This window comes from Excalfactoria chinensis, chromosome 5, assembly GCF_039878825.1.
Source record: "Excalfactoria chinensis isolate bCotChi1 chromosome 5, bCotChi1.hap2, whole genome shotgun sequence".
NCBI classification, from domain to species: Eukaryota; Metazoa; Chordata; class Aves; order Galliformes; family Phasianidae; genus Excalfactoria; species Excalfactoria chinensis.
In genome coordinates this window covers 5,342,119-5,358,484 of record NC_092829.1, presented here as the reverse complement: position 1 = coordinate 5,358,484, position 16,366 = coordinate 5,342,119, and the positions used below count along the sequence as shown (strand labels likewise).

Sequence of the window (16,366 nt, the reverse complement as noted above, 5' to 3'; positions counted from 1 at the left end):
CAAATTAAACACTCCCCCTGTTCTACTGCTTGGGCTGCTAACCGCTGTTGCGCAGTAGCGATCTCCAATGCCTCAGACTTACCCAAGCCTTTGCTTGGGCTTTGGCTTTGTACTGGTGTAGAATGATGACCAACACCTGAATCACCACCACCTCCATGCAACAGCTGGATCCTCCTGGCCAACCGGTCACCCCATGGCGGGGCGGACCCTGCCCAAGCGTTGTGGCCGCATGTTCGGCTCTGATTGCACTGCCAATCCCTGCTGCTCTCAAGATTTCCATATGGCAGCTTGCTAGTAAGTTCCCAAATTGCAACAACCTTAAGCGGCTTGTTTACCATGTCGCTCTCCCACGCAGATTCCCACACACCACAGGCTGAGCAAAACGCTGCCACAGAGAAGCACTTGTTAAAAATAATAATAATAATAAATTCAGGTTCTTGCCTTCCAAGCTTACTGCTGCCACAAAGATACCTGTAAAAAGGCAGCACTTCTCACTGAGACGATGATGGTAGCGTTGCAAGGAAATACCTAATCCCTTTCCTAGCTCCAACCCAATAGGGTTTTCGTGCTGCAATATGTATTTTTTCCATTTCTGGGACACATTTCTGAGAATTCAAAAGCAGATGTCCAAAATCCATGATGCAAGTACAGCTTCTAAAAATGCCAGATGCTACAAGTAGAGGGAGTTGCTTGCATTGGCTCAAGATCTCTTTCTATGCAAGGAAAGGAGACACTCAGGGTCAGGTCAGACCAGGCTCTTAGCACCCTGATCAAGCCGTAGGTGTCCTCCTCATCGCAGAGCTGTTGAACTAGATGACCTTTAAAGATCTCTTCCAACTCAAATAACTCCATGATTCTAAGGACCTGGCAGGTTTCACCAGCCCCATAACATTCACCAGCACTAACAACCAATCTGATTTTCGCAGCCCCTTCCATTGCTGCACCTGACTCTCTAAGGGCACTCCCATCCCACCCCTCTCAGTTACAGACATTCAATTTAGAGGTGGGTGAACAGGATCAAAGTCACCTTCTCCATCAGCTTGTGATAAACAGCCTGCAGCTCCCTTCTTCTTTTTCCCATGGAAAATTGTTTAGGCTTAGAAGAAACAGAATGGAAGTCAGAATGCAGTGCAATACTCCGAACAGTGCTCTTACACTGATTTAAGCAGATCCCCTAAATAGCAGCACCCTGCTTCCTTCTACAGTCACTTCTCAGCTTGATCAATACCCAAATCTGGTTTGCTGACACAAAGGGAGGTGTGAAAACAAGCTGGAAGGAAAATCAGCCAGATTTCATTGTGATTTCTGTAGGACCTGTGTCACCAACAGCCAGAGCAACTGACCTGTGTGACTGCCCTGATGTGCAACATACCATCAGCTCTTTGAATGAGATATCAGTGCCTCTCTGAAGGACTTGCTTTTCTTGCCTTATCCAACATTTGGAGTTGAAACACAGGACCTCAGATAATGCAAAGTAAAAACGTGTGCAGGACTAGACTAGGGGCCCAGACACTTCACTAGTCTCTTAAGGGCCACAAGCTGTGCATGATGGAGATGAAATGTCTGTCTGCCTTTGGCTGGTCTGCAATCAGAGTCTGCATCATGAACATAAAGGAAGGCCAAACTTTAGATGCAAATCCAAGCATCTCCTTGTATTTTAAGGTTTCAGTTTGTAACCTTAGCAATTGAAAGGTTTTTGTTTTTAAGATGATCTCTCCATTTTTTCTAACAAAACAAAAGCATCACTAAGAACAAATTCACATCCACTGGAAGCGCAGCAGTTTTCTCCTCCGTTCCCCATCTGTGGCCTGGGGCACACAGCACTGATGACAGAGGTACACACTGGCTCAACAAGTTTCACAGCAAGACAGCAGAAAAGAGCTGAGATTCTGGCATAAAAACTGCTCCAGATTCTAGCTACAAACAGGCTCAGCTGGTCTCAGCTCTTTTACTGCTGCCTTTCCTTGTCCCTCAAGCTCCTGTCTTTACCCTCCTCTTCCCACCCCTTGCAGAAGCTCTCCCAGAAAGGTTGCTATCTTGTCTCAGGACACAAACTGAAGAGCAGAGAAGACAGGAGAGGTGATGTTTAAATACTGAAGGAAGTCTGGGCACATATAGAGTTGCATGTAGGTGGTGTAAGTCCCCCATCCACCTTCCTCCTATCTTGAGTTTTGTACCAAGCAGCCTGTCCCAGAAACCTTCCTTCCCAAAGCCTCTCTTACGACTGTGAGAGAAATCCCCAAGCCTTGCACAGAATCACTTATCTATAGATATACATGTCCTGACAGCACAGTGGCAGCCAGCAGAGGGCTGCTGCTATCATCCCCAGCCACAGAACCACAATCCCAACCTCCAGCAGCTTCGTGCCCTGCTCCTCTCAGCCCACATCTGCCACTCTGCTTCACTAGACTACACACAACCCCTCCAACGCATTGATGCCCTCCAAGGCCGAGCAGATAGGTTTCAGCTCCTCTGGGAACTAGCGTCACTTCTTCCAGGAATCACATTAAAATAAAGCAAACTAAAATCTCTGCCCTTCGTCACAGCCAGGAACACTGAAATCCCAGAGCAGATTGCAAGTCTGCATATTTATATGTAGGTTTCAAAGCCTAGACAAAACACAGCCCGCTGAGGAAGTTAACCCTAATACTGCTGTTTAAGGTACTTTTACAGAGTCTGAATATCTATGTAATTGGCAGATTTTGGCATGATAACCAAAAACCTCTCAGCTTGATATTTAATGCAATAGCTGTGGAGCAAATCAACCATGTTCCAGGAAATGAAGGTGCTTCTCTGATCATGCAGTGGGGCTGCTCACCTCCTGCCTCTGCATTCAAGATCCTCTGTAGCATCAAGCAAAGCACTTGATTTCCCAGTGTAGGCCTTCCCAGAGACAAGACAAAGCAGAGCTTTTCCACCTTACTGAAGGTGTCAAACAGTCACTTCCAGTAATGGTGTTTTGTAACCCAAACGCTGTCTCTCAGAATATTCAGAGGCACTTCGGTTTGAAACAGCACCTCAAATTGTCCTTCATAGAATCACAGAATTGCTCAGGTTGGAAAAGACCTTAAAGGTCATTGAGTCCAACCACAACCTAACTATACTACCCTAACAACCCTCCACTAAATCACATCCCTGAGCACCACATCCAAATGGTTTTTAAACACATCCAGGGATGGTGACTCAAACATCTCCCTGGGAAGCCTCAGCGTTGAGATTCTCTCCTTGGATCTTCAGTGTTGCTGAAAAGCTTTAACGTGCTATTGCTTCACTTGTGGGATTGTCTTGTCCTTGTTAACCTGACAGATAATCGTCTGGAAAGGCTGATGTTGTCCCACCTCCTGTATCGGCATCGGTGGATGATGCTCCTGGTCTCTGTAAGGACACAGTCTTCTCAAGGGTGTCCTTTGGGTGGACTTTTCCCTGTAGGAATCGATGCAGTTCTGATCTACTTTCATCTGGAAGAGCAGAGCTGAGCCAACACAGAGCATACTTGGAAACCCCTTGTCTGCAGTACACACATATCTGACTAGTGCAAAGCAATCAGGTATTGGGGAAAAAAAACAACTATAAGGGTATAGAAAAGCACTTCCCTGCTGCTCTGTCACACAAGACTTTGGGCTAGGAAAGGCCTCTGTGTTTTCAGACTGCATGCCTGAAACAGCAAAACATTTTGTTTACCCTGTTTTGCACTGATCCTGCCTGCTTAGATCAGGAGGTTCTCTGTGTCTAATATGTGCCTTAATATTGTCCAGTTTGAGCCAGTAACCCAAAACAGAAGGGCAGTTCAGCACACTGGAAGCTGAGATCAGGACACCTTCCAGTCTTGGTTCCTACTTCCAAATAACTATTTCCTTTCCTTTATAAAGAAGAATGAAAACAGACCTTACTGCAGTTCACGGAGGACCAGTAAGCATCTTTCTTTCCTCCCTCTTGTGCAAGAAGTTAATAATGTACCTGCAAAAGGAGTTTGGTGCGTGGCTGAGATGCCACACTTCAGCACACAGCAAAGACTTAGCACAAAGGCAGCACCATTTCAGACTTCAAGGCTGCAGGTCTTACTGGTGCCTGCCTGAGGAAATGCTGTTTCTTCAGACAAAAAACCATCTAACACTAGGAAAACACATTCTGAGAAAAACAACAGCAAAAGGCAACGTGCACAGTGCTTGAGAACAAACCATCCCAAGTACACCACGTGACAGCCACAAACTAAAGAAACATTTCCTGCTTCAGAGGCAGGTTTGAGCTCCCGTGATGCCACAAAGCCTATCTACATTAAATATTTAGCAGTGGGTGCTATATCTGCTCTACCAATCACTCGGCTCTTCAATATTCTCTTTGTTCTATTTCTTGCCCAGAACACAAATTCATCTTTGTCTTTCCTGACACTGAAAGAAAAAAAAAAGAACCAACCATAACTTACAACACTGAAATTAAAAGTGAACTTCATGCCAGGATTATTTGAGTGGCAACGTCAAAACGAAAAAGACAAATGATACCAGTTTGAAAATAGAAGCACTTCATTTGCTACGGAGCTTGCTTCATTCATTAACTCAGTCAAATAATTACTCTGCCTTAATTTCATTAGCTTTGCTCAAATTAGCAAACAGCAAGGGAGGTGGCAAACAGAGGGCAGAGCAGCACAAGCTGCAGGCAGAGCTCCTCCATTCTGCAGGCAGCCAGCCTGGCCTCACTGCACCAATGCACAGCCACCTGCTCACAAGTAGCAGTGCTAACTTCTCACCAACATCCAGAGGCACTAACAGTGTAAGTTGTTCACCTGCAATCATTACACAACCCCAGCCCACCCCCACCATGCCCACATCCTTCAGTGCCACAGCTCCATGGTTCTTGAACAGCTCCAGGGATGGTGACCCCACCATTCCATGGGCAGCTCTGCCACTGCATCCCCACTCCTGAGAGTTATTTTTGGTAATATCCAACCTTAAGGAGGATCTGAGGATGAAGTAATAACATGAGCACTAACAGCCACTAACACAGTGCTGGATTTTAAAACAAGTAAAGAAACACAAACAGGTAAAGAAGCCCAAATAGCCTCACCCCTGCCTCCTCAGGGACATCCTTCCCAGAGCAGAGCCAGGCCCAGCTGGACACCCGGAGATGGGCTTCCAAACACAGCACTGCCCCCTCTATCCATGCCAAAATACTTCAGGAAGCAGCAACAGATGGGCGTATAAGAATTTAAAGAGGACAAATATGTGCATCTGTGCCAACTGTACCTTTTCTATAGCATGCTCATCTTCAGACTGTATGAATGCCTCTTTCAGATATACTGCACGCAGTCACGGAAGCACCATCCCTCTCTGTTCTTGTTATAGATTAAGTAGAACCAAATTAAATCACTGGCCAGAAGATCTACCCATCAAACGAAAACAACCACTCCCAAAGCCAAGTAAAGGACAAGCTGCCAAAACCACCAGGACCATCTATTTTGGGTAAGTTTTCTAGGACAGCCAAGTAATTGAGTCAGGTGTACCTAACCCTTTTTGATTCTCTCCTCCCTTCTCCTTAGTTATTTTTTCACTCTTTTACTTTACTGGAGTTATACGATGGTGTTTGAGACTTGGTGAACTTGGCTATTTTCCTAAGCAAACAATTTATAAAGAAAAACAGCTCTAAAGTGATTCACAAATGATGCTCAGTCGGCTTTTGCAAAGGAAGACGCTCCCCATAGCACACACCAGCTCCACCACATTATCCTCCTGGCTCCACCACCTACTGAAGAGATGCTGTGAATACATGAGGATGCCTCAAAGAGCAGGTCAATGGACACTACAAGATCATCCTTCTTTTTTTCAATCTGACTTTTGTTGCAGCACCTTGCCACCGCTGCTTTTCAAGCAGGGCACACTTAACTCTTGAGTCACAAGAAGTCAAACAGGAGTCCTAAACATCATATTACTTGAAATTCCACATAGGTCTATGCGCTACCTTGATGGAGTTGAATGCAAACTCCTAGAGTAGGCAGTTGGGTTTTATGCATGCAGACAAACACAGCCTTCAGGCCAAGCCAGCCATACCTACCAGTAAGGATGTGGGAGTAGTTGCCATCTATGTTCAGGCAGACAAATGGGAAGCCTTCTTTTGTGCTTTTAAGTTGTGAATTATTCACAGGCTAGTGTGACTCTGCATTCCCAGAAAAAAAACAAAAACAACAGAATAGAACAGAGCACGATTTCATGGGAAAATACCTCATTGTTTTGAGAAGGTAATCTCAACCAGTGCCTCAACTTCCCAGCTTGGAAGAAGTCAGTATCTGCACTTAGATCTGCACTGCATTAGATGTGTTCTGGAAACTTTAAGGGTGACCATGCATGAAACTAATCAAAGAAAGCCCCAAGAGCCATCTCTGATCTTCTTGTTCTGTAAATCCATATATCTTCAATAGCTAGAGAGGAAATAGAACTATACTATTTCCCATTTTCCTCTGAAAGCAATAGAAAGACTTGACTTTCATCTCACCCTGTTAGCAACAAGTCCTTACGGTTTAGCCTCCACTATGACTTTTATCCACGCCATGGGTTTATTCTCAGGTCCAACAGTCCTGCTCAGCCTTGCATCAAGTGGCCAAGAATGGTCACAGTCATGTGTGGATGTGAACTGCCACGCTGCTCAGTAAATGCCCTGTAGCTTAGTGATTCTGATACACCCTTATTTTCATCATCAGCTTTGCTGAAGAAAATACTGTTTGCAACGTCATTTCACTCCTGTTGCTTCTGAGGGGCCTCCCAGTCCTCCAAGAGGAGTCACACATCCTCAGTACACCTCTGCACCCCCCCCACTCCCTTCTGACAAACAGAAAGCTTCTCCCAAATGAATCTGATTTGCATGTATCCTTACAGTGCCTTGTCAAAGCAAAGCTGTGGGCCATGCCTCCCAGGAGAAGAAAGGGTAAACCACCTTTTAACGTTGTGTGCATGGGTAAATGCAAGAGCAGTTACCATAACACAGAGTTCATATACCAACAGAGAAAGGTGCGCCCTTTTTGAATAGATACAGAACCGAAAGTTGAAGTAATACTGTGTGGCTTGGCTGGATTTATACAGAAAGTGAACTTTGTTGGAAAACTGAACATGGGTCTTCCCCACCCTGCTGCAATGCCCAGCCAAGTGGATATTCTTTCTTCCACTCTTATTTCCTAGCCCTTTGAAAATAAGGGAAACAAACCACATTGCTGCTATGGTGAGAAGCCATTGGTTTTCACTGTAAATAAAATCACACCATTTGACTTCCTGCATCAATCATAGCCTACGAGCATCAGGATACTCTACAAGCCTGCAGAAAGCGCTGATCACCAGTGCCTTTGCTCCTACCTCTCCTTCCTAGCACCAACACTACATGCTGCAACACTGGACTAGGACAGGGGCTGCCACAGCACCTCATCCTCCATCAGCTCAGGTCCAAGCCAACATCACTGCTATTCATCTCACCTGTTGCCTTGAGCCAACACAGCATGAATAAACCCCTACCCCTTTGCAGCCAACAGTCTCTCTTTTTCCCATCCACGTGACCCACATTTTCCCCAGTACATCATGTTTTTCTTTCTTTTATTTCTTTCTCAAGCCCTGGTTACTGAACAAGAGATAACAGCAACAAGTGACCAAGGCTCTTTCAGTCTTCTGAGATGCCCTTCAAAAGTTGTTCTTCCCTCTAATGGTCATTTACAGATACCCAGCACAGAAAGTAAAACGCAGTTGTGCAACTGTTACCTCAGGAATAAGCACACAAAGCCACATGAAATCTACACAGTTTTGTTTTGAAAACAGCTACTCAGGAAAAAAGGAACAGCTGGATACATATTGATTCCGGTTCAAACACTCTAAAAGGACACAGCCGCACAAAGCAGAGCTCTCCTGTGCATCACCCAAAAGGAAGCTGAGTGCTTCACTAGCAGCCGGCTACAGGCTCAGCAGGACTGGCATAGCTCCCCAAAGGGTCACAGCAAATCAAAGCTTAGATGCAAACCTTTGTTTGAAATACACGTTTCCATGATGGAAAAAGATAAAGAATTAAAAACATTAAAAAATCCAGCACTCCAAGACTGCAGGTAAAGGGCAGCAGAGCAGATCTTGCCCTGATTCTTGGCTTCCATACAGGAGATACCCCTCAGATACAGTACAAGGATACAGCTAAAACAAACAACCATGAAGTAGGCTTGAGGAAAATAATCTGCCTTTTTTGGAGGCCCATTCTAGGCTTCCTGGGCTTCTCCAGCCCGGCTCACATCCATGCGTATATCAGCATTCATTGCTAACACAGTAAACAACAGGGAATTAAAACCAACACACTATAAATGATAGTTATGGGGGGGAAAAAAAATCTGCCCAGATACTTTTTCAGGAATTCCAGGATTTTTTTTAGAGCAAACGTTGCCCTGTGTTTCCTGTGCAAAGTGAAGTCTGGAAACAGAAATGCACATGAAGTAGCTGGGATCCATTATGGACTAAAAGTCAGCCAGAAGCTTTAGACATGTTCTACAACGCTCACTTGCCCTTCCAGGAGCACTCAGGTGAAAAGTACACGAAGCAAAAACAACCTGTCTGAAGGACAACCTCAGATAAATAAACCAGGCTTAGCATGACACAACGCCCCTGGTTCAAGATCAGAGCAATAGAAGAGCAGATGGACTATAGCACATGAGGTTAGCAACAGTCCCATCCTAACTTCCAGCCACTCAAGAATCCTCTGTGTGCAGTAGCACACAACCTGTGTGAGGAATGCCATTCGTTTATATGTCACTCAGTAACTGGTGGCAATAATATACATGAAAGATGAACCCTTCATGGAAACAAGCCAAAGGAACTCCCTTACCTTCTGTGAAGCTGCCGGTAAGAGTAATGACGACAAACACTTTGCCTTCTGGTTCCAAATCCACCTGAAAGAGCAAAGGCAACATTAGGAGATTGTTTTTCAAGGCAGAGTGTCTTCTCAGGATTTCGCAGGACAAGTCCTGCCAGCTCTGGATAACACAGAATCACAGAATGGCCTGGGTTGAGAAGGACCTCAATGATCATCCAGTTCCAACCCCCTGCTATGTGCAGGGTCACCAACTAGCAGACCAGGCTGCCCAGAGCCACATCCAGCCTGGCCCTGAATGCCTCCAGGGATGGGGTATCCACAACCTCCTTGGGCAACCTGTTCCAGTGCATCACCACCCTCTGGGTGAAATAGCTGCATGTGGCTCTGGGCAGCCTGGTCTAGTAGTTGGCAACCCTTCACATAGCAATGGGGTTGACACTAGATGATCATTATGAACCTTTTCAACCCAGGCCATTTGATGATTCTATGAACATGTGAAGCTCCACGTACTCCTGCACACACCCATAACATCACAAGAAATTAAGCACCCATCACCCAAATAGTTCAGCACATCCATGGAAAAGGATGAATCAAGTCCCCAGTTTTTTTTAAGGAGCCCTAAATGTTGAACAGTCTCAACCACATTAGAATAACACCAAATTCCCACAAAAGATCCATGTATAACTGCCTGGTGAATTATAAGCATATTTTTTCCCTGTTGTATCCTATGCCATTAAAAACGTTTCAGTCTCTCAAAATACCATCATTGCTGGGGTGAATTCTTATTTCTGATATCAATCGCCTTTTGACTTTAGACCACAGAAAGTAGGAAAATGAGGGTTGTTCCTTGAAGACTTTTAATCTAAATTAGAAGAGACAGAGAATGTTACCTTAGCAACTTTCAGTTGGCATTTTTAATAAAGTTATTGCTCCTGTTTTCTTGCTAAAAATTACTTGGTGAACAAAGTCACAGCTAAGAAATACCTGAAGTTTACATCAGGCAGCTCACACAGAGATCTCACTTAAATAAAGGCACACTCTCCCCAGGCAGCCCCACATTGCAAGGATAAAATTAGCAAAGAGGAGCTTCACACTTCATGGGTACAGATGATCTGCAGAACGGCAGCTCTGAAAATAGAGCTCTCTCAGTTCTAGATCACTTCTAACTGCATTTGTTCCCGTGCTGTCAGCTTTTCTTGGTTCAAAGTCTTTGTTGCTGAAGTAGCGAAACTGTTCTCAGCTTATCAGGACTTTGTTAGTATGAGTAGAAGCAATATTGTTGTACCACAAGTCAAGAGTGCTCAGGTAAGAGGATGCTGCTGCACTCAGTATCTACTCATGGTGCATGTTGGCAGGATCTAACAAAACACTGCAGCTGGAAGGCTCCAAAATGAGAACTGAAGCCCTAGAAGGTATCTTTGGCAGAGCAACAGTCATGGGGTATAGGGCTGGCAATCAAACCAGCAGCCTGTGTTGCACAAGAGGTCAGACCAGGCCATCTTAATGGCCTCTCTGGTCTGCAATGGATAGCAGCAACAACGGATAAGATACAATGAAATAAAATAATTAATGTACTACTGATAGAAGCCTGCCTTTTGAACCTGCCATGATCTCCCTTACAGATGAAATCTGACCATCTGACCAGCAAACCAACAGCCAACACACCATCTGAGATCAGTTTAGAGATATGTAGCAAGAACCTGAAACAGAGAACAGTCCCTGATCCAGAAAACCAAAAGCAAAATGAGACTCACACCTGATCACAGACCTGCCCGAGATCAGGAGACAGAGCAGCTCCCAACAGCAGCACCCACCCAACGGGTTGTGATTTGTTTTGATGCTGCACAGGCTGTCCTGTCCCATGGCTGTGCAATACAGAGGGGCTCTGTGCTGACTCCTTGGGATGGGATCTGCAATGCTCCTGTAAGCCACTGCTCATGGGATGAGCAGATTCTAAACCAAGGCCCCAGGGCTAACCTCCACCATCCCCTGCTATACACCTCCATTATCACCTCCACGCGTTCTTTTCTCCCCAGTATTATCTGTGGCTGCTCAAAGACAAAACCTATGTTTTTGCAGAGAAACGGGAGCCACAATATTATTACTGATGGAGATAGTAAAGCCAAAAGCGTGCCATGAGATGGTGAAGCCAGTGGTGGGGAGGCTCAGAGAAAAACTCAACAGTATTTAGACACTAAGGAGGAGCTGTGCACGAAATGGGAACAGACAAACTTTATCACGTGTATATATTTGAAGATAATATCCAGAGAGCAGGAAGTGACATTAGGAGCGTGTGCTTCTATGGAGAAAAGTTTCCTAACGCCAAGATCAACTTGGCACAGGATAGCTTTCTTTAGGAAAACATAAATTATGTTGGTAAGGTCTAGTATCAGAGCAGGAAATACAACACAGTAGAAGTTCTGGATACTGGGAGAAGCAAAGAAGCTGAAGGTGTACTACTGGGAATGCAGTAAGGTACTGACCTCCAAGCAAATCACATTGGTGGTGTGCAGTATGGTAAGCAGCCCTCATGGTGTGCCAGCAGGAGATGGGCATGTATAGCCGTAAACAGCCATTATGCTGCCCTGTCTGGTGCTTTCATCCCCAGCCTGTTCCTCCAGAGAACAGCTGGATGAAAAACATGGACTTTCTGACTGTTTCAGAGGTAATCTGGCAAGGTTTTAACTAACTGGAAGAGAAGCATGAGCTTGTCAGAGCTGTAACAGCTTTAATCGCCACTCTTCTAGCTCATGGAAACAGAAGAGGGCATGGTGGATGTCCCCATCCCTGGAGATATTGGCTCTGAAGGATCTTTACAGGTCCCTTCCAACAACAAGGATTCTGTGATTCTCTGGGTAAGACTGACTGTTCAAGCTCACGAACCCCCTTCAGACCCAATAGAACACCACCGAATTTTGGCCGAGAGCTAAGCTTATACCTTCACTTCTGATGAACTTTACAGGCACACCTAAGAGAAAACAAGCACTGGAGGACTTTGGCAAGCAAGCTGGAAATGAGCAGGTAAAGAGTGATGAGCTCAGCTATGGTTTCATGGCCGCCTCGTTGTGAAACGCAGCGCAGGCCCAGCGCAGGAGCACGGATGACTTCTGTCAGTAGTTCAAACCGCTCACAGCGGCCCATGCCCAAACTTGCTCAGATTGCTCAGCTCCGTGTGACTTCAAAAGGAGCTGGGAGAGATCTGGTTCCCACAGGAGGGGCCCAGTCAATCATCTCACACACCTTCCCTCAAGAAGATGTTAGTGTCACTCCTGACAGCTGGGCAGGTGTTATTAACTACCACCCCCCCTCCCCCTTCTCCCTCACCTGTGTGTAAAAAACAAACCCTAGTTTAGGCTCAAACGAGGGAAGAGATGCAGGGTGACCAAAACAGGACTGCTTAATCACATGCCTCCACACAGATTAAAATAAAACTAGTTGTGCGTGACTCATCAATGGAAGAGGTTTGGAAAACAATTTCAGAAGGAGGCAACGTATCAACACCCAGCTGAAGCATCCGCTGAACTCGAAGAGCAGGTATAGTCAGTCAGCCTTGCAATAAACCCGGCCTGCCTCCCAAACCCTGCCCGCAGACGGGAAGAGCTGAGGCTGGCTGCTGCCTAAGGGGCTCTCCGCAAAGCAGAGATGTGAAGGTGGGAGTCAGCAAACCCCTGGGATGAAAGGCCATTGGCAGCAGCGCATCTGGAGTGAACATCAGCTCTCGTAAGATTCCTCCTTTTAACTCCCCTCCACTCAACACATAATCCTGACCTGAACCACACCAAAATCATTGGGAATCCTTTTATTGTCTTTGGATCGGACACAAACGAAAACTGCATTTCCCCTGGAGCCCAGAACATCCTTTCTCCCATTGCTGCTATGTCCTTTCTTCCCCACAGGCACTATTAGTAAGCCTCCTAGAAGCACAACCTTCTCCTGAGCCCATGTCAGGGCTGACGTGGCTTCACAAGCAGAACAAGCCAGACACTTGCAGTGAATAAAGCAAATATAAAAGCTACCTGGGGAGTTAATTAGCTTAATTAAACAAGTAGCTATATCTTTTGACTTCCTACATCATTTTTACATTTAATTAACAGAACTGCATACATAATCACTCATTTGCAGAGGCAATTCCCAAGGCTCTGTTCAGTCTGGAAGAATCTGGGTTAGTCTAAAGCTGGTCTTTCGCATGCCTCTAGTTACTTCTTTTCTTTTTTCTTGCTCAAGTTCCTAACAGGTCATGCTTATGGAATGCCACTCCTTTCTGTATATTAATAACATAGCACCTTCCACCTGAGCATGCCTTTGTCAGACAGGTCAAGTCACAACTTTCTCACCCAAACACATCTGGATTCATTAGTCTTTCTTGGACGTTTGGAGCCTCTCAGACACCTGTCTATCAAGTGAAACACCGTAGAAAAAAAATCTCTAAGGTTCTCTAATTGAAATACAATTTTGCATTTCTACACGACCAACAGATTAAGGTGCTGTTCCCTACAAACATACAGCATGCATTAGTTACGATTCAAACCGGTGTGCCTAAAAAAGCTGGGTTGCCAACTATCACCTTCATCCTGCCAAGGCTGGCAGGCACTTACAGCAGTCATCTCTGCCCAGGGCTAGATGGGAACATCCCTGAGACTCACTGAAGGCAGCATGTGAGAGACCCTGGGTGATGCCATTTGGGGCAAGGCAGAGATCCCAGCTCTCATCTCACCTGAGCTGTGAATCAGACTGAGAAACACTGGGAGCCTGCCCAGCCACCAATGAGCCTCAAACCTCTATGTCCTTCCAGCGACAGCAGACACCCAAGCTTCAATAGGGAAAAGAAACCCTTCCAATGACTCTTGCTGCTGCATATTTAACTCTGAAAGTAAACCCACAAATGGGTGGAAAGTTAGTCTCCCTCCTGACTCCTAGAACCAGTTCTTCCAGCTGTTACCATAACATTGTCATTCTAATTTTTTGTTCCAGGACAACTGTTTAAAATATTACTTTTGTTTTCAGCCAGGCTGCATAATTATAAGCTGCATGACAGCCACGAACAACCATGCATAACTAACCACTCTTAGCTAATCCTAGACTCTTTAATCAATTTTAGCCTGGTTTCACTCGAGAGACTCCCCACCTCAACAGAAGATTCGCTCAAAACAGTCAGGGCTGCAAACAAGTCTTGCCCTTTCCCATGAAAATTCCTGCCAAGAAAACCTGTTCCACAGCACTGAAGTCTCTCAAAGAAAGTACTGTCCCCAACAATACCACTTCCTACCAAAAATCTGGTCCCTCAGAAATTTAAGTCGAATTCAAGGCAAAACTCTAGCAAAGTTACAAGCGCGCTGCTGTCCATTATAGAGGAGGTTTCTCACCCATAAATCCACAAGCATGAGGATAGAAGCCTCTAGGACTGTAGGGAGGCTGAGAAGACAACACAGAAGATGGCCAGCACCTAACAGTGAGGGTGCATACCTGAGGGCACAGTGCAGCCCATGGCTGGGACAGCTCTGCAAATCTACCAGGGCACAGCCAAGCAAAGGTAAGCAGCTAGCTGCCCTACAGGGCCATGGGGTACACCACTATAAGCCCCATGAAAACACTGACTATTTCATTTCCTAAAAAAGAAGATACTAACAACAGTTCTGGAACACTGAGTCAAAGGACAGCAATACAAGGCTTTGTTTTCAGCCATTTGGACACTTGGTCCCATGAATATGCCCACAGTAGCATATTGGCTTTGTATATGCAATGTAGCTGCCTGCAAACAGCCGCAGGTAAAACAGGCCGAAAGTGGGACAAGGTCCCTGATCTTAAGAGAACTTAAGACCTTTGGAAAATAAATAAATAAAGCACCCAAAAGAACAACAAATCCACACATCACACACAAAACCTTCCCTCTGAATGCCATCCAATGGAGAGTAACAAGTCAATGAACCTCAACAGACAGATGTTTAGCAAAGGAATCGCAATTATTACCAAGAAGACAAGAATCCTTCAACATCCATTGAGACACTGAGATACCGTTTAGCCATAGTGCTCTGGACACATTAGAATCACAGAATTACAAGGTTGGAAAGGACTTACATGACCATCTAGTCCAACCATCCTCCCTTCACCATACCTACAGAAAACCACTAAACCATATCTCCTAGCTCCTTATCCAGATGATTATTTGCAAAGGGATGATGATAACTCAAGTTTTAGATCTCTCGTTAAGCACCCAATGCAGGGAGGTTCAGTTGTCTATCACAAAGCTCTGGAGATGATCAACAAATGCATTTTTCGCCATCTTTATTCACTCAGTGTAACTTGGCAGAAAAACGAGGAAGCCGTGCCAGTTTTGCTGCTCATAGGGATAAAGAAATATGTCAGCGATGGCTGCCAAGCAGGCATGTTGGTGGCACTTCCGTCTGGAAGCTGTCCAAGGGCTGCAGCAATGAGTTTCCTCAAAATAAAAACAACACTGACATAGCTGAGCTTATCACTGACAGAACGTCCCTTGACCAGCTGGTCACAGGTCAGTGCAAGGCTATGTACCCACGAACCACCCAACACACAGCACTGGGGAGACCCATAGCAGGCGCTGGATGGAAACAGAGGGACAAAAATAAAAAGACTAGGCTTTTGCTCTCGAGAAGACTTCCAAGGCACAGCATCCACCTGCAGTTTTAATTAAGCTTATTAACAAATCTAAGCAGGCTTATGAATCATTCATAGTGGTACATAAAGCAGCAAAGTCTGCATTATGGCCTGAAGTTCTCTGATCAAGGTAATCTTGTTGGCTACCTAAGGACTGCCAAGCATACAGCTCCAGCAGTAAAGCACTGTGTAACGCCAGGGAAATCCATCCGATTGCACAATGGAGAACAGGGCCCTCAACATTCCATGTATGAATCCAATCTAAGCTATTGTGGACAGCTAAGAACAGCAGCAACACTAAGAGTCCACCTGCAGTTGTCTTCCCAGGGACTTGCTCAATTACACACTTATTTTACTCTCCAGTACTCGGTGCTAGGAAATATTTTCTTGTTCTTCGCAGGTTTTACTGAATAATCTTGAATTTCTGTGAATCGAAATGTTAAGTCACAGTGATATATATGAAAAAAGGCAGCCTACTGAAAAAGCCCATCATGCCTGATCACCACTAATGCGTGATCTAAAACAGAAAGAAAAAAGGATCTCCGAGTGTGATTAGATAAATATCTAGCTGTCTACAACTTGAACGCAGGAAGCTGGGTTTCCACAGTACAGAGATTCAACCATAAACTTAAAAAAATATCTGCAAAGGGCTTGATTTGCAGGTGTTAACCCCTTTTTCCCCCACATTTAGATATTATTGAGCATTCGGTACTTAATGGAAAGCCTTGTAATAACCCACACTCCACAGCTGGGTTTCTTTTCATTTGCTGAATGCAGAGCCAGCTGCTCTGACTGTCGCTCACTGATCTAAGCTCCACCTCCAGTGCAACACCGCACTGGCAATAGCAAAAACCCCAGATAAGGGCACAGTGCCTGCTTTCACCCAGGGGAGCTCCCTGTTTCTGCATCCCTCTGA

At 45.3% G+C, this 16,366-nt stretch overlaps 1 protein-coding gene across 1 annotated transcript in view; it reads right to left on the bottom strand.

Annotated features, from left to right (window-relative positions):
• PRKCH (protein kinase C eta) overlaps positions 1-16,366 on the bottom strand; it is a 100,676-nt gene that overhangs the window by 69,181 nt on the left and 15,129 nt on the right. Inside the window, exon 2 of the mRNA XM_072337411.1 lies at positions 8,833-8,896. Within this exon, the coding sequence (XP_072193512.1) occupies positions 8,833-8,896 (64 nt within the window). The remainder of the gene's footprint in view (positions 1-8,832; positions 8,897-16,366) is intronic.